The sequence below is a fragment of the Ranitomeya variabilis genome, chromosome 4 (assembly GCF_051348905.1).
Source record: "Ranitomeya variabilis isolate aRanVar5 chromosome 4, aRanVar5.hap1, whole genome shotgun sequence".
In the NCBI taxonomy this organism is placed as follows: domain Eukaryota; kingdom Metazoa; phylum Chordata; class Amphibia; order Anura; family Dendrobatidae; genus Ranitomeya; species Ranitomeya variabilis.
In genome coordinates, this window is record NC_135235.1 from 750578267 (window position 1) to 750605765 (window position 27499).

The window sequence follows — 27499 nt, forward strand, 5'->3', positions numbered from 1 at the left end:
GGTTCGGGGGGATGCAGGGCGGGGAGCTAAGATCAGGGGGCTGCAAGGCAGGGAGCTGAGGTCGGGGGGCTGCAGGGCAGGGAGCTGAGGTCGGGGGGCTGCAGGGCAGGGAGCTGAGGTCGGGGGGCTGCAGGGCAGGGAGCTGAGGTCGGGGGGCTGCAAGGCAGGGAGCTGAGGTCGGGGGGCTGCAAGGCAGGGAGCTGAGGTCGGGGGGCTGCAGGACAGAAGCTGAGGTCGGGGGGCTGCAGGGCAGGGAGCTGGGGTCGGGGGGCTGCAGGGCAGGGAGCTGGGGTCGGGGGGCTGCAGGGCAGGGAGCTGGGGTCGGGGGCTGCAGGGCAGGGAGCTGGGGTCGGGGGCTGCAGGGCAGGGAGCTGGGGTCGGGGGCTGCAGGGCAGATGATCTGTGATGGCTGCAGAGCAGTGATCATAATTTCCACGCGTGGGTCTGTGTGCAGGAGGAGGATGCTTCCAGCCTGAGGCTTTGCGGTGCAGCGCATCATCCCGGGGATCTTGTGAAGCCCCCTCGTCTCCGGCATCCCCCAGTCTGACCATGCTGCTGAAGGAGTACAGGATCTGTATGCCTCTCACCGTGGAGGAGGTAGGTGCCCTAGGAAGGGTTAATAATGGAGGGAGGGGTAATTCCTGGGCCTGTTAACCCTTGACTGTAGTAACACCCTTCATTGATGGGTCCTGCTCATTAGACCCGTTAACTCCTTCACTGCTGCAGGGAATGCATTCCTCCAAAAGTAAGCTCTTCCTCTCCAGTAACCCCTTCCCTGCGCCATACATTCCTCCACAGTAACCCCTTCAGTGCCAGGATTGGTGAATCCTCTCAGCTTGTGTTGCATTTATTATGTGATATTTTCCCCACTTTCACACCCACATGTAATTTAAGGTGGGGGGTCTTCTAGGAGAATCAGAGCGGGAACATTATGGGGGTTATTACAGGGGAGCTGGTCTGTTATCGGGATATCTCAAAGAAGCTGGGGCGTTCTGGGATATCACATTGGAGCTGGGAAATCATAGGGGCATCAAGGGGGAGCTGGGCTATCTTGGGCCATCAGGAGCTATTACAGGGGAGTTGGGCCATCATGAGGCCATCACAGAAGAGTTTGCCCATCATGGGGCCATCACATTGGAGCTGGGCCATCATGAGACCGTCATAGGGTAGTTGTGACTTCATGGGGCCATCACAGGCAACAGGGGCATCACAGGAGAATTGGACCATCATGGAGCAATCACAGGAGAGCTGGGTCATCATGATCCATCACTGGGGTTTGGGCTATCATGGGGCCATCACATTGGAGCTGAGCCATTGTGGGACCATCACAGGGGAGTTTGGGCCATCATGGAGCCATCACGGGTAGTTGAGCCATCATGGAGAAATCACAGTGGAACTGGGCCATCATTGAGTCAGCACATTGGAGTTGGACCATCACAGGAGAGTTGGGCCATCATAGAGCCGTTACAGGGGAGTTGGGCCATCATGGGGCCATCACACTGGAGCTTGACCATCACAATGGAGCTGGGCCAACATAGTACATCACATTGGAGCTGGGCCATCATGGGGCCATCACAGGGAAGTTGGACCATCATAGGACCATCACCGGAGAGCGGGGCCATCACAAGGGGCATTACATGAGAGTTGGACCATCACGGTGCCATCACGGTGGAGCTGGGCCATTATAGGGCCATCACAGCAGAGTTGAGCCATGAGGGGGGCATGACTGGAGAGTTGGACCATCATAGAACCATCACAATAAAGCTGGGTCATCATGGGGCCATCACATGGGAGTTGGGCCATCATTGGGGCATCACAGTGGAGCTGAGCCCTTGTGGGGCCATCACGGGGGAGTTGGGCTATCACGGAGTCATCACATTGGACCCTGGGCCATTATGGTGCCATTAGGCTGGAGTTGGGCCATCAAGGTGGAGTTGGGCCATCACATTGGACCCTGGGCCATTATGGGGCTTTTACGCTGGAGTTGGGCCATCACGGTGTAGTTAGGCTATCATGTGGCTATCACTGGGCCATCACATTGAAGTTGGGCTATCATGGGGCTATCACTGGGGGAGCTGGACCATCATGTGGCCATCACAGGTGAGGTGAGCCGTTACAGGGTCATCACAGGGTAGCTGGGCCATCATGGGGAATCACGTTGGAGTTGGGTAATCATGGCCGGAGCTGGAACATCATGGGGCTATCACAGGGTGAGCTAAGACATCACATTGGAGCATGGCCATCATGTGACTACCACAGTGGGAGTTGGACCATCACGTGGCCATCACAGGAGAACTGGGCCATCACAGGGTCATCATAGAGGAGATGGGCTATCATGAGGCATCACATTGAAACTGGGCTATTATGGCGTCATCAGAGGGGAGTTGGGCCATTATGGAGTCATCACTCTAGAGCTGGGCCATCATGAGGCCATCTCATTGGAGCTGGTCATCATGGGGCCATCACGGGGAAGGCTGGATGTTTATGGGCCAGCACAGAGAAGCTGGGTCATCATAGGGCCATCACGGGGGAAGCTGGACCATCACGGGGCATCACAGGAGAGCTGGGCCATCGTGGGGGCGTCACATTGAAGCTTGGCCATAATGGGGCCATCACATTGGAGCTTGGACATCATGAGGTCATTAAAATGGAGTTGGGACATCATGGGGCCATCACATCAGAGCTGGACCATCATGAGGCCATCACATTGGAGCTGGGACATGATGGAGCATCACAGTTGAGCTGGGCCATCATGGGGGCATCACATTGAAGCTTGGTCATCATGGGGCCATCACAGTGGAGCTGGGCCATCACATTGGAGCTGGGCCATCATGGGGCCATCACATTGGAGCTGGGCCATCATGGGGTCATCTCACTGGAACTGTGCCATCATGGGACCATCACAGTGGAGCTGGGCCATCATGGGGCCATGACAGTGGAGCTGGGCCATCATGGGGCCATCACATTGGAGCTGGGCCATCATGGAGACATCACATTGGAGCTGGGACATGATGGGGCATCACAGGAGAGCTGGGCCATCATGGGGGCATCACATTGAAGCTAGATCATCATGGGGCCAACACATTGGAGCTGGGCCATCACATAGGAGCTGTGCCATCATGGGGCCATCACACTGGAGCTAGGCCATCATGAGGTCATCTCATTGGAACTGGGCCATCATGGGACCATTACATTGGAGCTGGGCCATCGTGGGACCATCACAGTAGAGCTGGGCGATCATGGGGCCATCATATTGGAGTTGGGACATCACAGTGGAGCTGGGCCATCATGGGGCCATCATATTGGAGCTTACCAATCACTATAATCCATTACTGGGGCGCTGGGACAACATTGGGGTCCCCCTTTACCAAGTGTAACCCCCACATTGCATCTTGCAATATGCTAATAACCCTTTCAGTGATGATTAACCCTCTTGGGTCCTTCTCTCTGGGCACTCTGATGGTGAGATGTTAACCCTTTCCTATACAGTGTGGGGCACAGGCTACGTTGTCACATTGTCTCCTCTGCTGGTTGCTACAATGATGTATTCAGAGATATTGTTGCTCCTGACCACAGGATGGCGCTCTGCCAGCTCTACACATCCTACAGACACCGACACATTGCACCAGAAGCTGCACCAGTCTCATCATACTCAAGAATGGGGGAGGGAGAGTGAAACATGTATAGAAATATCACTGTAGACCCCCACCCAGAACCCCCTGACACTCCCCAATGTTCAGACCACCTGTTATACTACAGCCCCAGCTCCTCATCTTCCACTGCTGACAACCCACCTGTATGTGTGAGGTTGTCAGCCCTCGGGCAGTGTTGACCTGACATTTGCCTCTCCCTTTGTGCTGTTTCCTATCAGACGTGTCCAGCGCAGTGCACACTGCTCCACCTGTCGTCTGTGCTCTCCTTATAATCGCCCTGTATGATGGCGCTGCTTGTCGTGTCCGGTGATGGAAGGGTTAACCAGCTGTTATACAGCCACATATTGCCATGTGCTGATGTTTGGGGGGCTTCATGTCTCGTGGTAGGGGGGTCTGTGAATGGGAACGGACTGCTACCCTCCTCTCATTCACCCGCCGCTCATTCAGCCTCCTCTCATTCACCGCCGCTCATTCAGCCTCCTCTCATTCACCGCCGCTCATTCAGCCTCCTCTCATTCACCGCCGCTCATTCAGCCTCCTCTCATTCACCCGCCGCTCGTCCGTTCAGAAATCTGAGCAGAAAACATTAATGGAACAAACCATTCACTAAAGCGACTAGTCTGAGCGCTGAGCGGAGCCACCTCATCCTCACCGGCATCTCCGGACCAGAAATCGTAACACCCTTAACCCTTCATATCAGGAACTCTGGAAGCAGAACATTGCAGGAGTGATATCTGATATGTAATACCGTCTATGTATGTATGGATGCACAGCAATGCTCCCTGTATGTTTCGATGCACAGCAACGCTCACTGGTCCCTGTATGTATGGATGCACAGTACTGATCACTGCTCCCTGTATGTATGGATGCACAGCAATGCTCACTGCTCCCTGTATGTATGGATGCACAGTGCTGCTCACTGCTCCCTGTATGTATGGATGCACAGCAACGCTCACTGCTTCCTGTATGTATGGATGCACAGTGCTGCTCACTGCTCCCTGTATGTATGGATGCACAGCAATGCTCACTGCTCCCTGTATGTATGGATGCACAGTGCTGCTCACTGCTCCCTGTATGTATGGATGCACAGCAACGCTCACTGCTTCCTGTATGTATGGATGCACAGTGCTGCTCACTGCTCCCTGTATGTATGGATGCACAGCAATGCTCACTGCTCCCTGTATGTATGGATGCACAGTGCTGCTCACTGCTCCCTGTATGTATGGATGCACAGTGCTGCTCACTGCTCCCTGTATGTATGGATGCACAGCAACGCTCACTGCTCCCTGTATGTATGGATGCACAGTACTGATCACTGCTCCCTGTATGTATGGATAAAAATCACAGAGAAAAAAGCAGAGATGATTACCTGCTGAAGCCTCCAAACAAATGCGCTAGCAGGGCGCATCGGACCCGATTAATGATGGCAAAAACACAGGTGCAAAAAATACAGATGAAACAAGCACTTTCAATCCAGTGTTGGCTGTTTGGCATTAGTGCACAAAAAGATAAGAGATAATAGTCTGTATGTGGCATTGTTCACACAGGCAATGCAGAGCATCTGGTTTACAGCCTATTACTAACGCACATGTAACGCTGTGTATGAATGCACAGTGCTGCTCACTGCTCCCTGTATGTATGAATGCACAGTGCTGCTCACTGCTCCCTGTATGTATGAATGCACAGTGCTGCTCACTGCTCCCTGTATGTATGAATGCACAGTGCTGCTCACTGCTCCCTGTATGTATGGATGCACAGTGCTGCTCACTGCTCCCTGTATGTATGGATGCACAGTGCTGCTCACTGCTCCCTGTATGTATGGATGCACAGTGCTGCTCACTGCTCCCTGTATGTATGGATGCACAGTACCGCTCACTGCTCTGTGTATATTTCACAGTCCTACATAAGCATTGTCACGATTCATACCGTTATCATTCCCACAACTCACACCAATTTGTCATGAACCGAGGTTGTTTGGTTGCCCCTGGTTCTTTCTGAAGGGGATTTATCTATATCCCACTTCTGGTTTGGAACATGCAGCTCTCTGGCGCTCCCCCTTACCCTCAGGTCAGTCAGGGTACTGCACCTAGGGTAATTAGTCGCCAGAAAGGAGGCCTGCTATGTACTGGCTATTGGGCACGCTGCAGTGAGGGCGATATAACTACTCCCACTCAGGCAGGAACAATAATTACACTGGTCAACAGCATTTTTGGTGCCAAAGATATTTCATCGAATTTAGGGTATTTTTGGGGTGCTGATTCTGAATATGTCATCAGTTTTGCCAGATTGGCTCAAGTTTTTGAGATTTTTGGTATCTTATTTATAGCACTTGTTGGTAAATGCGACGCATCATCTCATTAATTTCTTTGGATTAGTACTTGAACTGAGCAGTTCTCAATATAGTTTTGTGTTAATTAGTGTTCTAAAAGTTTGTTCATAGCTTGATTTTTGCACTAACTTTATGTTGTTGTCTGTTTTCCAGTGAAAAGCATGAACTCATCAAGAAGAAGTTGTCTTAACGATCCAGACTCATTCTGTTACATTTGTGGTGAATACACACTGCCAAAACATAGAAGAAACATAACAGACTTCGTAAAAAAAGTGTATTTTGCCTATTTTGGGGTTATGCTTGGGGACCAAGACAAGTTTTGGGCACCACACATAGTGTGCAAAGCATGTATCGAATTATTACGAAAATGGAGCAAAGGACAAAGAAAAAGCTTCAAATTTGGTGTTCCAATGGTGTGGAGAGAGCCAAAAAATCATCATGATGACTGTTATTTATGGTAAACACAGGTACAGGCACATCTTCACAATGAGGGACAGGCCTTCTTGCAGATTCCATGTTACTCCCATTTTCGTTTCTTATGCTTATTGAATCCTTGCACTTGCACTGCACAGAAATAACAGTCATCATGATGATTTTTTGGCTCTCTCCACACCATTGGAACACCAAATTTGAAGCTTTTTCTTTGTCCTTTGCTCCATTTTCGTAATAATTCGATACATGCTTTGCACACTATGTGTGGTGCCCAAAACTTGTCTTGGTCCCCAAGCATAACCCCAAAATAGGCAAAATACACTTTTTTTACGAAGTCTGTTATGTTTCTTCTATGTTTTGGCAGTGTGTATTCACCACAAATGTAACAGAATGAGTCTGGATCGTTAAGACAACTTCTTCTTGATGAGTTCATGCTTTTCACTGGAAAACAGACAACAACATAAAGTTAGTGCAAAAATCAAGCTATGAACAAACTTTTAGAACACTAATTAACACAAAACTATATTGAGAACTGCTCAGTTCAAGTACTAATCCAAAGAAATTAATGAGATGATGCGTCGCATTTACCAACAAGTGCTATAAATAAGATACCAAAAATGTCATAAACTTGAGCCAATCTGGCAAAACTGATAGCATATTCAGAATCAGCACCCCAAAAATACCCCAAATTCATTAAAATATTTTGGACACCAGAAAAAAAAAATTTTTTTGTTGACCTGTGTTATCAATGCCGCCATCACTACTAAGCCTCCCAATTGCACAGGACAAATTCTGCCACCAGCTCTGATTTTCCAAGTATTAACGGGTCTGGAGCCAAACCAAATCAGTAGCGTAATTCACCTCAGAGGACTCGACAGTTAATTATAGATCATGGAGAGACAAAGCTAGTAATTTTATATTTTACTCCAAAAAAAGGTAGGCAGTGTTTTCAGAAGTATAAAAAGATATTATAAAGAAGACAAGTGTCAGGAGTGGTGGTGACTTCCTGCAGGACAGGGTCAGGAGCTGTGATTTCCTGCACGATCAGGGTCAGAAGAGGGGACTTTCTGCAGGATCAGGGTCAGGAGCGGTGACTTCCTGCAGGATCAGGGTCAGGAGCGGTGACTTCCTAATGGATCAGGAGCTGTGATTTCCTGCAGGATCAGGGTCAGGAGCGGTAACTTCCTGCAGGATCAGGGTCAGGAGCGGTGACTTCATGCAGAATCAGGGTCAGGAGCGGTGACTTTCTGCAGGGTCAGGAGCGGTTACTTTCTGCAGGGTTAGGATCAGTGAATTTCTGCAGGATCCGGGTCAGAAGTGGTGACTTCCTGCAGGACAGGGTCAGGAGCTGTGATTTCCTGCAGGATCAGGGTCAGAAGAGGGGACTTTCTGCAGGATCAGGGTCAGGAGCGGTGACTTCCTGCAGGATCAGGGTCAAAAGCGGTGACTTCCTGCAGAATCAGGATCAGTAGCGGTGACTTCCTGATGGATCAGGAGCTGTGATTTCCTGCAGGATCAGGGTCAGAAGAGGGAACTTTTAGCAGGATCAGGGTAAGGAGCGGTGACTTCCTGCAGGATCAGGGTAAGGAGCGGTGACTTCCTGCAGGATCAGGGTCAGGAGCGGTGACTTTCTGCAGGGTCAGGAGCGGTTACTTTCTTCAGGGTTAGGATCAGTGAATTTCTGCAGGATCAGGGTCAGGAGTGGTGACTTCCTGCAGGACAGGATCAGGAGCTGTGATTTCCTGCACGATCAGGGTCAGAAGAGGGGACTTTCTGCAGGGTCAGGAGTGGTGACTTCCTGCAGGATCAGGGTCAGGAGCGGTGACTTCCTGATGGATCAGGAGCTGTGATTTCCTGCAGGATCAGGGTCAGGAGCGGTAACTTCCTGCAGGATCAGGGTCAGAAGCGGTGACTTCATGCAGAATCAGGGTCAGGAGCGGTGACTTTCTGCAGGGTCAGGAGCGGTTACTTTCTGCAGGGTTAGGATCAGTGAATTTCTGCAGGATCCGGGTCAGAAGTGGTGACTTCCTGCAGGACAGGGTCAGGAGCTGTGATTTCCTGCAGGATCAGGGTCAGAAGAGGGGACTTTCTGCAGGATCAGGGTCAGGAGCGGTGACTTCCTGCAGGATCAGGGTCAAGAGCAGTGACTTCCTGCAGAATCAGGATCAGGAGCGGTGATTTCCTGCAGGATCAGGGTCAGAAGAGGGAACTTTTAGCAGGATCAGGGTAAGGAGCGGTGACTTCCTGCAGGATCAGGGTAAGGAGCGGTGACTTCCTGCAGGATCAGGGTCAGGAGCGGTGACTTTCTGCAGGGTCAGGAGCGGTTACTTTCTTCAGGGTTAGGATCAGTGAATTTCTGCAGGATCAGGGTCAGGAGTGGTGACTTCCTGCAGGACAGGGTCAGGAGCTGTGATTTCCTGCACGATCAGGGTCAGAAGAGGGGACTTTCTGCAGGGTCAGGGTCAGGAGTGGTGACTTCCTGCAGGATCAGGGTCAGGAGCGGTGACTTCCTGATGGATCAGGAGCTGTGATTTCCTGCAGGATCAGGGTCAGGAGCGGTGACTTCCTGCAAGATCAGGAGCGGTTACTTTCTGCAGGGTTAGGATCAGTGAATTTCTGCAGGATCAGGGTCAGGAGTGGTGACTTCCTGCAGGACAGGGTCAGGAGCTGTGATTTCCTGCAGGATCAGGGTCAGAAGAGGGGACTTTCTGCAGGATCAGGGTCAGGAGCGGTGACTTCCTGCAGGATCAGGGTCAAAAGCGGTGACTTCCTGCAGAATCAGGATCAGTAGCGGTGACTTCCTGATGGATCAGGAGCTGTGATTTCCTGCAGGATCAGGGTCAGAAGAGGGGACTTTCTGCAGGATCAGGGTCAGGAGCGGTGATTTCCTGCAGGATCAGGGTCAAGAGCGGTGACTTCCTGCAGGATCAGGAGCGATGACTTCCTGATGGATCAGGAGCTGTGATTTCCTGCAGGATCAGGAGCGGTGACTTCTTGATGGCTCAGGAGCTGTGATTTCCTGCAGGATCAGGGTCAGGAGCGGTAACTTCCTGCAGGATTGAGAACAGATACCATAATTTCCTTCAGGATTGAAGTCAGGACTAGTAACTACACAGTCAGGAGCCGTGACTTCCTGCATGATCAGGGTCAGGAGCAGTAACTTCTTATAGGACCAGGACAATTAAAGGGCCATACACTACATTTTGCAGTTTACAGCTGCTTTGAGTGCAGTGGTTCAGGGAAGATGCCCAATTTTGTGATATAACAGGCGCCACTCTGTTTCTCCACTCCTGTATTTGTTGGTGCCGTGGGTGCTGCATGCTCTGCCGTGTCTCCTACCACCACTCATTCCACCGCATCGTCTATGCAGCTAATGATGCGATGATTAATGGGAAGACTCAAAATATTTTGACTTCTGCGTTCTACCCTCCCTCAATGCCTTCTTGCCTATTGTCACTTTGTCCACTGTGTCCATGGACTTGGGGCCACATAGCAACGGAACAAGGAAACCTGCCTCCTCCTCGGCTGTCCTCTACCTGACAAACCAGTTCTGACAACAAGAGATGGATCCTGACTCCAGGGGCCTGAAGCAGTGAAAAACAGACAAATTAAGCTAATGGTGCTGAGTCTGCTGATAACAGAGAACCAGAGAAGTAGTACTGTGCAGTGTATATATACAGGAGGAGTGGTACTGTGCAGTGTATATATACAGGAGGAGTGGTGCTGTGCAGTGTATATATACAGGAGGAGTGGTGCTGTGCAGTGTATATATACAGGAGGAGTGGTACTGTGCAGTGTATATATACAGGAGGAGTGGTGCTGTGCAGTGTATATATACAGGAGGAGTGGTACTGTGCAGTGTATATATACAGGACAGGAGGAGTGGTACTGTGCAGTGTATATATACAGGACAGGAGGAGTGGTACTGTGCAGTGTATATATACAGGAGGAGTGGTACTGTGCAGTGTATATATACAGGACAGGTGGAGTGGTACTGTGCAGTGTATGTATACAGGACAGGAGGACTGGTACTGTGCAGTGTATATATACAGGACAGGAGTGGTACTGTGCAGTGTATATATACAGGACAGGAGGAGTGGTACTGTGCAGTGTATATATACAGGACAGGAGGAGTGGTACTGTGCTGTGTATATATACAGGAGGAGTGGTACTGTGCAGTGTATATATACAGGACAGGAGGAGTGGTACTGTGCAGTGTATATATACAGGACAGGAGGAGTGGTACTGTGCAGTGTATATATACAGGAGGAGTGGTACTGTGCAGTGTATATATACAGGACAGGTGGAGTGGTACTGTGCAGTGTATGTATACAGGACAGGAGGACTGGTACTGTGCAGTGTATATATACAGGACAGGAGTGGTACTGTGCAGTGTATATATACAGGACAGGAGGAGTGGTACTGTGCAGTGTATATATACAGGACAGGAGGAGTGGTACTGTGCTGTGTATATATACAGGAGGAGTGGTACTGTGCAGTGTATATATACAGGACAGGAGGAGGGGTACTGTGCAGTGTATATATACAGGACAGGAGGAGCGGTACTGTGCAGTGTATATATACAGGACAGGAGGACTGGTACTGTGCAGTGTATATATACAGGACAGGAGGAGTGGTACTGTGCAGTGTATATATACAGGACAGGAGGAGCGGTACTGTGCAGTGTATACAGGACAGGAGGACTGGTACTGTGCAGTGTATATATACAGGACAGGAGGAGTGGTACTGTGCAGTGTGTATATACAGGACAGGAGAGGTGGTAATGTGCAGTGGTCGGGGGATTGTGGTATCCTCTCATCATGGTCGGGGGATTGTGTAGTCCTTTCCTCGTGGTCGGGGGATTGTGGGGTCATCTCGTGGTTGGGGGGATCGTGGGGTCTTCTCATGGTTGTGGGATTGTGAGGTCCTCTCCTCATGGTCGGAAGATTGTGTGGTCCTCTTCTCGTGGTCGGGGGATTGTGGGGTCCTCTCCTCATGGTCAGGGATTGTGGGGTCCTCTCCTCATGATCGGAAGATTGCGGGGTCCTCTCCTCATGATCGGGAGATTGTGAGGGCCTCTCCTCTTGATTGGAAGATTGTGGGATCCTCTCATGGTCGTAGGTTTATAGGGTCCTCTCCTTATGGTCGGGGATTGTGGAGTTCTCTCCTCGTGGTCGGAGAATTTTTAGGGTACTTTTAATGGTTGGAGGATTATATGTTCCTCTTCTCATGATTGGTAGATCTTGAGGTCCTCTCGTTGTTGTCGGAAGATTGTGAGGTCCTCTCTTCATGTTCGGGGGATCATGGGGTTCTCTACTCATGGTCGGAGGATTGTGGGGTCCTCTCATCGTGGTCGGAAGAATATTGAGTCATCTCTTCATGATTGGGGGATTGTGTTGTCCTCTCCTCATGGTCAGTGGATTGTGGGGTACTGTTAATGGTCGCAGAATTATAGGGACCTCTCCTTGTGATCGTGAGATCGTGGGGTCCTCTCCTCATGGTCAGGGGATTGTGAGGTCATCTCCTTGTGGTCACGGGATTGTGGAGTCCTCCTCGCCTCATGTTCAGGGGATTGTGGGTCTTGTTGTCGTGGTCGGGGGATTGTGGGTTCCTCTCCTCATGGTCGGGGGATTGTGGGGTCCTTTCATCATGGTCGGGGGATTGTGGGGTCATCTTGGGATCGAGGGATTGTGGGGTTCTCTCCTCATGGTCGAGGGATTGTGGGGTCCTCTCCTCTTGTTGGGGGATCGTGGGGTCCTCTTTTCGTGGTTGGGGGGATCATGGCGTCCTCTCCTTGTGGTCGGGAGATCTTGGGGTCCTCTCCTCACGGTTCAGGGATTGTGGGGTCCTCTCCTCATTGTCGGGGGATTGTGTGGTCCTCTCCTCCTGGTCAGGGGATTGTGGAGTCCTTTCATCGTGGTCAGGGGATTGTGGGGTCCTCTCCTTGTGCTTGGGGAATTGTGAGGTCCTCTCCTTGTGATCGGGGGATTGTGGGGTCCTCTCCTTGTGCTTGGAGGACTGTGGGGTCCTCTCCTCGTGGTCGAGGGATTGTGGGATCCTTTCGGTGTGGTCAGGTGATTGTGGGGTCCTCTCCTGATGGTCGCGGGATGGTGGGGTCCTCTCTTTGTGGTCTTGCTATTTCCTGGTATTGATACTTTGTTGATGCTCATGTCACCACACAGTGTCACAGAACAACACTCTCCAGTAAACAAGAAAGAGGAAACCACCGCCCAAAAATAACCCTTTCTAATGACTCGCACGTGGAAGTGACCGTGTAACCTGCTGCTCACAAGCAACTTTCATTTCCTGTGAGTGGGGTGGAGGGCGTGACGGGCGTCCGGTAACGCGCAGAATTATCCGTAGGCTGTAGATATATCCTTCTCTGAGACTATGCTTCAGTTATTCAACAGTTTCATATCTCTACTTGCTGTAAGTGACTGACATCCAGAGGCTGCAAACCTACTGAACCCCATACTTCTCACAGCTGAGGATCTGCTACAATGTATGAATGTAGATAGCTTGTGGTGGACTGAGAATTGCAAGATGTAACCAACAATGTTCTCATTAACTGACAGCATGCAGAGTCTGAAAATCCAACCTGGACCTTTGTCCTGCTCACAGAGCTGAAGATATGCAACATAAGCAAATACCGCAGCATAAGTCACCCTGCTGTCCCATCGTTTGTTACATTGTATCAGGCTGGAGACCACATATGATACATTGTAACAAACCCTCAGCTGTGAGAAGTCTCGTTCTGTGTCAAGTGCTGCCCCCAAATTCGGCAGACAAGGATCCCGCTAATTCCTGCCTTCTGATTATTGTGTTAAATTAAATTTCTTTCAGGGAATGATCAAGCAGGAGACATATTGGAGGGCTGGTGGGGAGGGGGTGATGCTGCGGCGCTTCTTACCCATAAGTGTTTCGTCTTCTTAGGGAACATCTGTCTATTTAGGATCAGAGAAGATTTACAAATACTTCTTTCAGAATTAAGGTTACGAAAGAGGGATAAAGGTTATGGAGGAAGACAGGGTCATGGGGAGGGGTGTGGGGCAAAGGAAGGTGGAGATGGGGGTAACATGGAAGATGAGGCGGAAATTGGGGGACAGGAAGGAGAAGATGGAGGTAACAAGGAAGACGAGGAGGAAATTGGGGGCAAAGGAAGGATAAGATGGGGATAACAAGTAAAATGAGGGAGCAAAGGAAGAAGGAGATGGGGATACCAAGGAAGGAGAGGAGAGGAGGAAAAAAGGGGCAAAGGAAGGAGCAAATGGGGATAACAAGCAAGAGAGGAGGAAAAAGGGGGCAAAGGAAGGAGGAGATGGGGATAACAAGGAAGGAGAGGAGGAAAAAAGGGGCAAACGAAGGAGCAAATGGAGATAACAAGGAAGAGACGAGGAAAAAGGAGGCAAATGAAGGAGGAGATGGGGATAACAAGGAAGGAGAGGCGGAAAAATGGGTGAAAAAATGAGGAGATGGGCATAATAAGGAAGGAGAGGAAGAAAAGGTGGCAAAGGAAAGAGGAGATGGGGATAACAAGGAAGGAGGAGATGGGGATAACAAGGAAGGAGAGGAAGCAAAAGGGGTTAAGGAAGGAGATGGGGATAACAAGAAAGGAGATGAGGAAAAAAAGGCAAAAGAAGGAGATGGGGATAACAAGGAAGAAGAGGAGGAGAAAGGCAAAGGAAGGTGGAGATGGGGGTAACATGGAAGATGAGGCGGAAATTGGGGGACAGGAAGGAGAAGATGGAGGTAACAAGGAATACGAGGAGGAAATTGGGGGCAAAGGAAGGATAAGATGGGGATAACAAGTAAGATGAGGGAGCAAAGGAAGAAGGAGATGGGGATACCAAGGAAGGAGAGGAGGAAAAAAGGGGCAAAGGAAGGAGCAAATGGGGATAACAAGCAAGAGAGGAGGAAAAAGGGGGCAAAGGAAGGAGGAGATGGGGATAACAAGGAAGGAGAGGAGGAAAAAAGGGGCAAACGAAGGAGCAAATGGAGATAACAAGGAAGAGACGAGGAAAAAGGAGGCAAATGAAGGAGGAGATGGGGATAACAAGGAAGGAGAGGCGGAAAAATGGGTGAAAAAATGAGGAGATGGGCATAATAAGGAAGGAGAGGAAGAAAAGGTGGCAAAGGAAAGAGGAGATGGGGATAACAAGGAAGGAGGAGATGGGGATAACAAGGAAGGAGGAGATGGGGATAACAAGGAAGGAGAGGAAGCAAAAGGGGTTAAGGAAGGAGATGGGGATAACAAGAAAGGAGATGAGGAAAAAGGGGCAAAAGAAGGAGATGGGGATAACAAGGAAGAAGAGGAGGAGAAAGGCAAAGGAAGGAGAGGAGAGATGGGAATTACAAGGAAGGAGGGGAGGGAAAAGGGAGCAAAGTAGTGCAGGAGATGGGGTAACAAGGGAAAGGGGGCAAAGAAGAGGAGATAGGAATATCAAGGAAGGAAAGGAGGAAAAAGGGGCAATGGAAGGAGGAGATGGGGATAACAAGGAAGGAGAGGGGAAAAGGACAAAGAAGTGGAGGGAATGGGGTAACAAGGGAAATAGGGGCAAAAAAAGAGGAGATGGGGATAACAAAGAACAGAGGAGGAAAGGGGGGAAAAGGAAGAAGCAGATGGGGATAACAAGGAAGAAGAGAAGGAAAAAGGGTCAAAGGAAGGCGGAGATGGGGATAATAAGTAAGGAGAGGAGGAAAAAGGGGCAATGGAAGGAGATGGGGATAACAAGGAAGGAGAGGAGGGAAAAGGAGGCAAAGAAGTGGAGGAGATGGGGGTACCAAGGGAAAAGGTGGCAAAGAAGAGGAGGAGATGGAAATAACAAAGAAGAGAGGAGGAAAGGGGCAAAGGAAGGAGGAGATGGGGATAATAAGTAAGGAGAGGAGGAAAAGGGGGCAAAGGAAAGAGGAGATGGGGATAACAAGGAAGGAGAGAAGGAAAAAGGGGCAAAGGAAAGAGGAGTTGGGGATAACAAGGAAGGAGAGAAGGAAAAAGGGGCAAAGGAAGGAGGAGATGGGGATAATAAGTAAGAGAGGCGGAAAAAGGGGCAAAGGAAGGAGATGGGGATAACAAAGAAGGAGTGGAGGGAAAAGGGGGCAAAGAAGTGGAGGAGATGGGGGTACCAAGGGAAAAGGTGGCAAAGAAGAGGAGGAGATGGGGATAACAAAGAAGAGAGGAGGAAAGGGGGCAAAGGAAGGAGCATATGGGTATAACAAAGAAGGAGAGGAGGAAAAAGGGGCAAAGGAAGAAGGAGATGGGGAAAACAAGGAAGAGAGGAGTAAAAAGGAGCAAAGGAAGGAGGAGATGGGGATAACAAGGAAGGAGAGGAGGAAAAGGGGGCAAAGGAAAGAGGAGATGGGGATAACAGGGCAAACTGGAAGGAAAATGGGGGAAGGGAAGGAGGAGCTGGGGGAAACAAGGAAGGAGATGAGGAAAGGGGGCAAAGGAAGGAGCAGATGGGGATAGCAAAGAAGGAGAGAAGGTAAAAGGGGCAAAGGAAGGAGGAGATGGGGATAACAAGGAAGAGAGGAGTAAAAATGAGCAAAGGAAGGAGGAGATGGGGTAACAAGAAAGGAGAGGAGGGAAAAGGGGGAAAAGAAGTGGAGGAAATGGAGGTAACAAGGGAAAAGGGGGCAAAGAAGAGGAGGAGATGGGGATAACAAAGAAGAGAGGAGGAAAAGGGGGGCAAAGGAAGGAGGAGATGGGGTAACCAGGAAGGAGAGGAGGAACAGGGGCAAAGGAAGGTGGAGATGGGGATAACAAGTAAGGAGAGGAGGGAAAAGGGGGTAAATAAGTGGAGGAAATGGTGTAGCTAGGGAAAAGGGGGCCAAGAAGAGGAGGAAATGGTGTAACAAAGAAGATGAGAAGGAAAAAGGGGCAAAGGAAGGAGGAGATGAGGATAACAAGGAAGATGAGGAGGAAAAAGGGGCAAAGGAAGTAGGAGATGGGGTTAGCAAAGAGGAAAAGGAGGCAAAGACGTGGAGATGGGGTATCAAGGAAGACGAGGAGGAAAAAGGGGCAATGGAAGGAGGGCATTGGGTAACAAGGAAAAAGGCTGGAGGACAGGGGGCAAGTAGGGGCTTAATAGAGAGAAAGTGCAACAAGGATTAAAATGAGGAAAATTAGATGATGAGAGGATTAATAGCAGGAAGAGGTGGTCTGAGGGCAAATCGGAGGCCAAGCAAGGAAGGGCTTGGGGGCAACAAGGAAAAAGAGGAGGATGGGGTGATCAGGGAGGTTGAGTGACGGAATGGAGGGAAAATTGAGACAATGAGAAGATGAAGGCATCAAGGGATAAGGGGGACAAGGGTGAAAAGCGGGTAACGAAGATACAGAGGAAGATGAAGAATGGGGCAAATAGGGGACGGAGGAGCTGAATCGGGGCAACAAGATTAAAGGAGGACAGGGGGCAACAAGAAAGAGGGGGCAGGAAACAGGTTAAAAGTGGTTAAAGAAGGAGTAGTACAGGGGGCAACAGGTAAAGTGGACAGCAGGGCAGCAAGGTAGAAGTGGAGGGGGACAAGAAAGGAAGAGGAGGAAGCAGAGGCACACACAGGAAAAATGGAGGCAATAGATGGCACAGGGGCGAAAACTGAAAGATCAGGAAGGCACAGAGACAGAAAAAGGTTTTAGGGCGTGGGGACAAGGCTACAGGGGGCAGCAAGGGAGAGATGAGGGAGGCAGAGAATTTAGGGGGCACGAGGTCAGTGAGGGGTCAGCAGGAAGGAGAGACCCAGTGGGGGATGGGAGCAACAATTAGGAGAGGGCAGGGTAGGTAGAGGGGTCCTCCCATAGTCCAGGGTAGGAAGAGGGGTCACTCCCCCATAGTCCAGGGTAGAGGCGTCGCTCCCCCATAGTCCAGGGTAGAGGCGTCGCTCCCCCATAGTCCAGGGTAGGTAGAGGGGTCGCTCCCCCATAGTCCAGGGTAGAGGGGTCGCTCCCCCATAGTCCAGGGTAGAGGGGTCGCTCCCCCATAGTCCAGGGTAGAGGGGTCGCTCCCCCCATAGTCCAGGGTAGAGGGGTTGCTCCCCCCATAGTCCAGGGTAGAGGGGTCGCTCCCCCATAGTCCAGGGTAGTGGGGTCGCTCCCCCATAGTCTAGGGTAGAGGGGTCACTCCCCATAGTCCAGGGTAGAGGGGTCGCTCCCCCATAGTCCAGGGTAGAGGGGTCGCCCCCCCCATAGTCCAGGGTAGAGGGGTCACTCCCCCATAGTCCAGGGTAGAGGGGTCGCTCCCCCCATAGTCCAGGGTAGGTAGAGGGGTCGCTCCCCCATAGTCCAGGGTAGAGGGGTCGCTCCCCCATAGTCCAGGGTAGAGGGATCGCTCCCTCATAGTCCAGGGTAGAGGGGTCGCTCCCTCATAGTCCAGGGTAGAGGGGTCGCTCCCCCATAGTCCAGGGTAGAGGGGTCACTCCCCCCATAGTCCAGGGTAGGTAGAGGGGTCGCTCCCCCATAGTCCAGGGTAGAGGGGTCGCTCCCCCATAGTCCAGGAGCTGTGTATTCGTCCCTCTGTTTATTATTGGGGTCCTGACATCATCCGCCGCCATGTGCGATTTCTAGGACAGGTGGGCACCTTGTGTCTGTGGTGACCCCCCATCAGCCCGCTCGGTCCGTGTCAGTGTTCCCGCCATCGCTGCCAGGCGGATCACGTCGGGGGCCATTTATTTTTAGACGCATCGACCTGACCTGATCTCGATGATGATGGCGACGGCCGCGACGTACGTAACCGGGCCGGAGCACTAGTGTGCCAAATCATCGCACCACGTAATGAAGGAGGTGTCCATTCACTGACAGCAAGCAGAGGCTGACAGGCCATCTGGGGCCTAGTCCTGCTCACACAGCTGAGGGGCCGTTACAGTGTGTCAGTGCAGACGGTCCAGCTGCACCAGTCCTGATTGTTACCATTGTAACAACCCCTCAGCTGTGAATGCAGGTAGGTCAGCCCCTCTGGATCTCTCCTGATCCCATACTTGGCTGATAACAGAGAGCACTAGCCACGGTGTGTGCATAAGACCCTCGGCGTGCCGCCAGTAATGACTTCCCCGTGACTTATAGTGGATCTGGGATAAAACGTAGTAATCTTCTCCGAGAAATAATCGCGTTTTCAGTTGTAAACTCCCGGGACGAGATCAGATACCAATCCCTCAATGCTGCCATGCTGTCTGCCCCTGGGAAAGCTGGGTGAGCAGCAGTACAGAGCTCAATGTAGATAGCACCCAGCTTTCCCAAACCCTGATCAGTGATGATAGATCGCTTCATATCAAGGCTATGTAAATATGGCACACTACTAGTCACCCAGCTTTCCCAGGCCCTAATCAGTGATGATAGATCGCTTCATAACAATGTTGGGTAAATATGGCACACTACTGGTAACCCAGCTTTCCCAGGCCCTGATCAGCGTAATCACACCTTTAATATATATTGCCACTCAACTTTACCAAGATTCAGAATGACACTACGATAAATCTCCAGCTTTTAGCATTACAGGATTTTCACCCAGCTTTCCTAAGTGTCTGCATAGTTACGGACTGACTAAAATGCCTAGTGCTATCTTACAGGGTTGTGACCCAACTTTCCCAGGCTCCAGACATATGATTAATAAGTCTCCAGCGCTTCCCACTCAGGACCCCGGGAAAGCTGGGTGGTGGCTATGTGTAGTCTAGCGTGGCGCCCTTCAGCGAGGTAACGCTATCTGCTTGTGGAGATACCTGCAGATTACAGCCGGCTATTAATAAGTTTACACACCCGCGCCCCCAACGCCATTGTTTGGATGTCACCATGGTGACATCGGTCATATGTCCAGGGTGGGTTCCCAGGCCGCCCAATGAAACTAAAGCCCCCCATTACTGGAATGACACTTTAACAGCTGCCCCCGGTGGCCTCTCAGCTTCCCGGCCACAAGTGTCACTATGTCCTTTTCATACAATCCGCGCCAGGAAGAATTGTCACCGACGGCGTCCGAGGATAGTAATGACCCAAGTGTCACGGGCCGCTATTCACAGCGAGTAATCGTCAGGTGACCAGGTGATCGCCACCATGGCGGGGAGGGTTTGTTACAGTGTGTCAGGTAAAGACAACAGTACCAATTTCCCCCCACCTGTATTATACCCCAGAGCTGCACTCACTATTCTGCTGGTGCAGTCACTGTGTACATACATTACATTACTGATCCTGAGTTACATCCTGTATTATACTCCAGAGCTGCACTCACTATTCTGCTGGTGCAGTCACTGTGTACATACATTACTGATCCTGAGTTACATCCGGTATTATACCCCAGAGCTGCACTCACTATTCTGCTGGTGCAGTCACTGTGCACATACATTACATTACTGATCCTGAGTTACATCCTGTATTATACCCCAGAGCTGCACTCACTATTCTGCTGGTGCAGTCACTGTGTACATACATTACATTACTGATCCTGAGTTACATCCTGTATTATACTCCAGAGCTGCACTCACTATTCTGCTGGTGCAGTCACTGTGTACATACATTACATTACTGATCCTGAGTTACCTCCTGTATTATACTCCAGAGCTGCACTCACTATTCTGCTGGTGCAGTCACTGTACATACATTACATTACTGATCCTGAGTTACATCCTGTATTATACCCCAGAGCTGCACTCACTATTCTGCTGGTGCAGTCACTGTGTACATACATTACATTACTGATCCTGAGTTACATCCTGTATTATACCCCAGAGCTGCACTCACTATTCTGCTGGTGCAGTCACTGTATACATACATTACATTACTGATCCTGAGTTACCTCCTGTATTATACTCCAGAGCTGCACTCACTATTCTGCTGGTGCAGTCACTGTATACATACATTACATTACTGATCCTGAGTTACATCCTGGATTATACCCTAGAGCTGCACTCACTATTCTGCTGGTGCAGTCACTGTACATACATTACATTACTGATCCTGAGTTACATCCTGCATTATACCCCAGAGCTGCACTCACTATTCTGCTGGTGCAGTCACTGTGTACATAAATTACATTACTGATCCTGAGTTACATCCTGTATTATACTCCAGAGCTGCACTCACTATTCTGCTGGTGCATATGCACTGCACAGTACCACTCCTCCTGTCCTGTATATATACACTGCACAGTACCTCTCCTCCTGTCCTATATATACACTGCACAGTACCACTCCTCCTGTCCTGTATATATACACTGCACAGTACCACTCCTCCTGTCCTGTATATATACACTGCACAGTACCACTCCTCCTGTCCTGTATATATACACTGCACAGTACCTCTCCTCCTGTCCTGTATATATACACTGCACAGTACCTCTCCTCTCCCGTATATATACACTGCACAGTACCGCTCCTCCTGTCCTGTATATATACACTGCACAGTACCTCTCCTCCTGTCCTGTATATATACACTGCACAGTACCACTCCTCCTGTCCTGTATATATACACTGCACAGTACCACTCCTCCTGTCCTGTATATATACACTGCACAGTACCACTCCTCCTGTCCTGTATATATACACTGCACAGTACCACTCCTCCTGTCCTGTATATATACACTGCACAGTACCACTCCTCCTGTCCTGTATATATACACTGCACAGTACCACTCCTCCTGTCCTGTATATATACACTGCACAGTACCACTCCTCCTGTCCTGTATATATACACTGCACAGTACCACTCCTCCTGTCCTGTATATATACACTGCACAGTACCGCTCCTCCTGTCCTTTATATATACACTGCACAGTACCACCTCTCCCGTGTATATACACTGCACAGTACCACCTCTCCTCTCCCGTGTATATACACTGCACAGTACCACTCCTCCTGTCCTGTATATATACACTGCACAGTACCACTCCTCCTGCCCTGTATATATACACTGCACAGTACCACTCCTCCTGTCCTGTATATATACACACTGCACAGTACCACTCCTCCTGTCCTGTATATATACACTGCACAGTACCACTCCTCCTGTCCTGTGTATATATATACTGCACAGTACCACTCCTCCTGTCCTGTATACACTGCACAGTACCTCTCCTCCTGTCCTGTATATATACACTGCACAGTACCGCTCCTCCTGTCCTGTATATATACACTGCACAGCACCACTCCTCCTGTATATACACTGCACAGTACCACTCCTCCTGTATATATACACTGCACAGTACCACGCCTCCTGTCCTGTATATATACACTGCACAGTACCTCTACTCTCCCGTATATATACACTGCACAGTACCACTCCTCCTGTCCTGTATATATACACTGCACAGTACCACTCCTCCTGTCCTGTATATATACACTGCACAGTACCACTCCTCCTGTATATATACACTGCACAGTACCACTCCTCCTGTCCTGTATATATACACTGTACAGTACCTCTCCTCCTGTCCTGTATATATACACTGCACAGTACCACTCCTCCTGTCCTGTATATATACACTGCACAGTACCACTCCTCCTGTCCTGTACTTATACACTGCACAGTACCACTCCTCCTGTCCTGTATATATACACTGACAGTACCTCACCTCTCCTGTATGTATACACTGCACAGTACCTCTCCTCTCCCGTATATATACACTGCACAGTACCACTCCTCCTGTCCTGTATATATACACCGCACAGTACCACTCCTCCTGTCCTGTATATATACACTGCACAGTACCACTCCTCCTGTGTATATATATATATATATACACTGCACAGTACCACCTCTCCTCTCCTGTATATATACACTGCACAGTACCACTCCTCCTGTCCTGTATATATACACTGCACAGTACCACTTCTCCTGCCCTGTATATATACACTGCACAGTACCACTTATCCTGCCCTGTATATATACACTGCACAGTACCACTCCTCCTGTATATATACACTGCACAGTACCACTCCTCCTGCCCTGTATATATACACATATATACACTGCACAGTACCACTCCTCCTGTATATATATACACTGCACAGTACCGCTCCTCCTGTCCTGTATATATACACTGCACAGTACCACTCCTCCTGTCCTGTATATATACACTGCACAGTACCACTCCTCCTGTCCTGTATATATACACTGCACAGTACCACCTCTCCTCTCCCGTATATATACACTGCACAGTACCACTCCTCCTGTATATATACACTGCACAGTACCACTCCTTCTCTCCTGTTTATATAATCTGCACAGTACCACTTCTCCTGCCCTGTATATATATACTGCACAGTACCTCTCCTCCTGTATATATATATACTGCACAGTACCACTCCTTCTGTCCTGTATATATACACTGCACAGTACCACTCCTCCTGCCCTGTATATATACACTGCACAGTACCACTCCTCCTGTATATATACACTGCACAGTACCACTCCTCCTGTCCTGTATATATACACTGCACAGTACCACTCCTCCTGTCCTGTATATATACACTGCACAGTACCACTCCTCCTGTCCTGTATATATACACTGCACAGTACCACTCCTCCTGTCCTGTATATATACACTGCACAGTACCACTCCTCCTGTCCTGTATATATACACTGCACAGTACCACCTCTCCTCTCCCGTATATATACACTGCACAGTACCACTCCTCCTGTCCTGTATATATACACTGCACAGTACCACCTCTCCTCTCCCGTATATATACACTGCACAGTACCACTCCTCCTGTATATATACACTGCACAGTACCACTCCTTCTCTCCTGTTTATATAATCTGCACAGTACCACTTCTCCTGCCCTGTATATATATACTGCACAGTACCTCTCCTCCTGTATATATATATATACTGCACAGTACCACTCCTTCTGTCCTGTATATATACACTGCACAGTACCACTCCTCCTGCCCTGTATATATACACTGCACAGTACCACTCCTCCTGTATATATACACTGCACAGTACCACTCCTCCTGTCCTGTATATATACACTGCACAGTACCACTCCTCCTGTCCTGTATATATATACACTGCACAGTACCACTCCTTCTCTCCTGTTTATATAATCTGCACAGTACCACTTCTCCTGCCCTGTATATATATACTGCACAGTACCTCTCCTCCTGTATATATATACACTGCACAGTACCACTCCTTCTGTCCTGTATATATACACTGCACAGTACCACTCCTCCTGCCCTGTATATATACACTGCACAGTACCACTCCTCCTGTATATATACACTGCACAGTACCACTCCTCCTGTCCTGTATATATACACTGCACAGTACCACTCCTCCTGTCCTGTATATATACACTGCACAGTACCACTCCTCCTGTCCTGTATATATACACTGCACAGTACCACTCCTCCTGTCCTGTATATATACACTGCACAGTACCACCTCTCCTCTCCCGTATATATATACACTGCACAGTACCACTCCTCCTGTATATATACACTGCACAGCACCACTCCTCCTGTCCTGTATATATACACTGCACAGTACCACTCCTCCTGCCCTGTATATATACACTGCACAGTACCACTCCTCCTGTATATATACACTGCACAGTTCCACTCCTCCTGCCCTGTATATATACACTGCACAGTACCACTCCTCCTGTATATATACACTGCACAGTACCACTCTTCCTGTCCTGTATATATACACTGCACAGTACCACTCCTCCTGCCCTGTATATATACACTGCACAGTACCACTCCTCCTGTATATATACACTGCACAGTTCCACTCCTCCTGCCCTGTATATATACACTGCACAGTACCACTCCTCCTGTATATATACACTGCACAGCACCACTCCTCCTGTCCTGTATATATACACTGCACAGTACCACTCCTCCTGCCCTGTATATATACACTGCACAGTACCACTCCTCCTGCCCTGTATATATACACTGCACAGTACTACTCCTCCTGTATATATACACTGCACAGTTCCACTCCTCCTGCCCTGTATATATACACTGCACAGTAGCACTACTCCTGTATATATACACTGCACAGTACCACTCCTCCTGTATATATACACTGCACAGTACCACTCCTCCTGTCCTGTATATATACACTGCACAGTACCACTCCTCCTGTCCTGTATATATACACTGCACAGTACCACTCCTGTATATATATACACTGCACAGTACCACTCCTCCTGTCCTGTATATATATACACTGCACAGTACCACTCCTCCTGTCCTGTATATATACACTGCACAGTACCACTCCTGTCCTGTATATATACACTGCACAGTACCACTCCTCCTGTCCTGTATATATACACTGCACAGTACCACTCCTCCTGTCCTGTATATATACACTGCACAGTACCACTCCTCCTGTCCTGTATATATACACTGCACAGTACCGCTCCTCCTGTCCTTTATATATACACTGCACAGTACCACCTCTCCTCTCCCGTGTATATACACTGCACAGTACCACTCCTCCTGCCCTGTATATATACACTGCACAGTACCACTCCTCCTGTCCTGTATATATACACTGCACAGTACCACTCCTCCTGTCCTGTATATATACACTGCACAGTACCACTCCTCCTGTCCTGTATATATACACACTGCACAGTACCACTCCTCCTGTCCTGTATATATACACTGCACAGTACCACTCCTCCTGTCCTGTATATATACACTGCACAGTACCGCTCCTCCTGTCCTGTATATATACACTGCACAGTACCACTCCTCCTGTATATATACACTGCACAGTACCACGCCTCCTGTCCTGTATATATACACTGCACAGTACCTCTACTCTCCCGTATATATACACTGCACAGTACCACTCCTCCTGTCCTGTATATATACACTGTACAGTACCTCTCCTCCTGTCCTGTATATATACACTGCACAGTACCTCTCCTCTCCCGTATATATACACTGCACAGTACCGCTCCTCCTGTCCTGTATATATACACTGCACAGTACCTCTCCTCCTGTCCTGTATATATACACTGCACAGTACCACTCCTCCTGTCCTGTATACACTGCACAGTACCGCTCCTCCTGTATATATACACTGCACAGTACCACTCCTCCTGTCCTGTATATATACACTGCACAGTACCACTCCTCCTGTCCTGTACTTATACACTGCACAGTACCACTCCTCCTGTCCTGTATATATACACTGCACAGTACCTCACCTCTCCTGTATGTATACACTGCACTGTACCTCTCCTCTCCCGTATATATACACTGCACAGTACCACTCCTCCTGTCCTGTATATATACACCGCACAGTACCACTCCTCCTGTCCTGTATATATACACTGCACAGTACCACTCCTCCTGTATATATATACACTGCACAGTACCACCTCTCCTCTCCTGTATATATACACTGCACAGTACCACTCCTCCTGTCCTGTATATATACACTGCACAGTACCACTTCTCCTGCCCTGTATATATACACTGCACAGTACCACTTATCCTGCCCTGTATATATACACTGCACAGTACCACTCCTCCTGTATATATACACTGCACAGTACCACTCCTCCTGTCCTGTATATATACACTGCACAGTACCACTCCTCCTGTGTATATATATATATACACTGCACAGTACCGCTCCTCCTGTCCTGTATATATACACTGCACAGTACCACTCCTCCTGTCCTGTATATATACACTGCACAGTACCACTCCTCCTGCCCTGTATATATACACTGCACAGTACCACTCCTCCTGTATATATACACTGCACAGTACCACTCCTCCTGTCCTGTATATATACACTGCACAGTACCACTCCTCCTGCGCTGTATATATACACTGCACAGTACCACTCCTCCTGTCCTGTATATATACACTGCACAGTACCACTCCTCCTGTATATATACACACTGCACAGTGCCACTCCTCCTGTCCTGTATATATACACTGCACAGTACCACCTCTCCTCTCCCGTATATATACACTGCACAGTACCGCTCCTCCTGTATATATACACTGCACAGTACCACTCCTCCTGCCCTGTATATATACACTGCACAGTACCACTCCTCCTGTCCTGTATATATACACTGCACAGTACCACTCCTCCTGTCCTGTATATATACACTGCACAGTACCACCTCTCCTCTCCCGTATATATACACTGCACAGTACCACTCCTCCTGTATATATACACTGCACAGTACCACTCCTCCTGTCCTGTATATATACACTGCACAGTACCACTCCTCCTGTCCTGTATATATACACTGCACAGTACCACTCCTCCTGTCCTGTATATATACACTGCACAGTACCGCTCCTCCTGTCCTTTATATATACACTGCACAGTACCACCTCTCCTCTCCCGTGTATATACACTGCACAGTACCACTCCTCCTGCCCTGTATATATACACTGCACAGTACCACTCCTCCTGTCCTGTATATATACACTGCACAGTACCACTCCTCCTGTCCTGTATATATACACTGCACAGTACCACTCCTCCTGTCCTGTATATATACACACTGCACAGTACCACTCCTCCTGTCCTGTGTATATACACTGCACAGTACCACTCCTCCTGTCCTGTATATATACACTGCACAGTACCACTCCTCCTGTATATATACACTGCACAGTACCACGCCTCCTGTCCTGTATATATACACTGCACAGTACCTCTACTCTCCCGTATATATACAGTGCACAGTACCACTCCTCCTGTCCTGTATATATACACTGTACAGTACCTCTCCTCCTGTCCTGTATATGTACACTGCACAGTACCTCTCCTCTCCCGTATATATACACTGCACAGTACCGCTCCTCCTGTCCTGTATATATACACTGCACAGTACCTCTCCTCCTGTCCTGTATATATACACTGCACAGTACCACTCCTCCTGTCCTGTATACACTGCACAGTACCGCTCCTCCTGTATATATACACTGCACAGTACCACTCCTCCTGTCCTGTATATATACACTGCACAGTACCACTCCTCCTGTCCTGTACTTATACACTGCACAGTACCACTCCTCTTGTCCTGTATATATACACTGCACAGTACCTCACCTCTCCTGTATGTATACACTGCACAGTACCTCTCCTCTCCCGTATATATACAC

The 27499-nt window shown here is 49.3% G+C and overlaps 1 protein-coding gene across 1 annotated transcript in view; it reads left to right on the top strand.

The window, feature by feature from the left end:
* Positions 1-379: 379 nt before the first annotated feature.
* The window catches only part of PITPNC1 (phosphatidylinositol transfer protein cytoplasmic 1), a 91804-nt gene continuing 64684 nt past the window's right edge, over positions 380-27499 (top strand). Inside the window, exon 1 of the mRNA XM_077254697.1 lies at positions 380-597. Within this exon, the coding sequence (XP_077110812.1) occupies positions 550-597 (48 nt within the window). The 5' untranslated portion in view covers positions 380-549. The remainder of the gene's footprint in view (positions 598-27499) is intronic.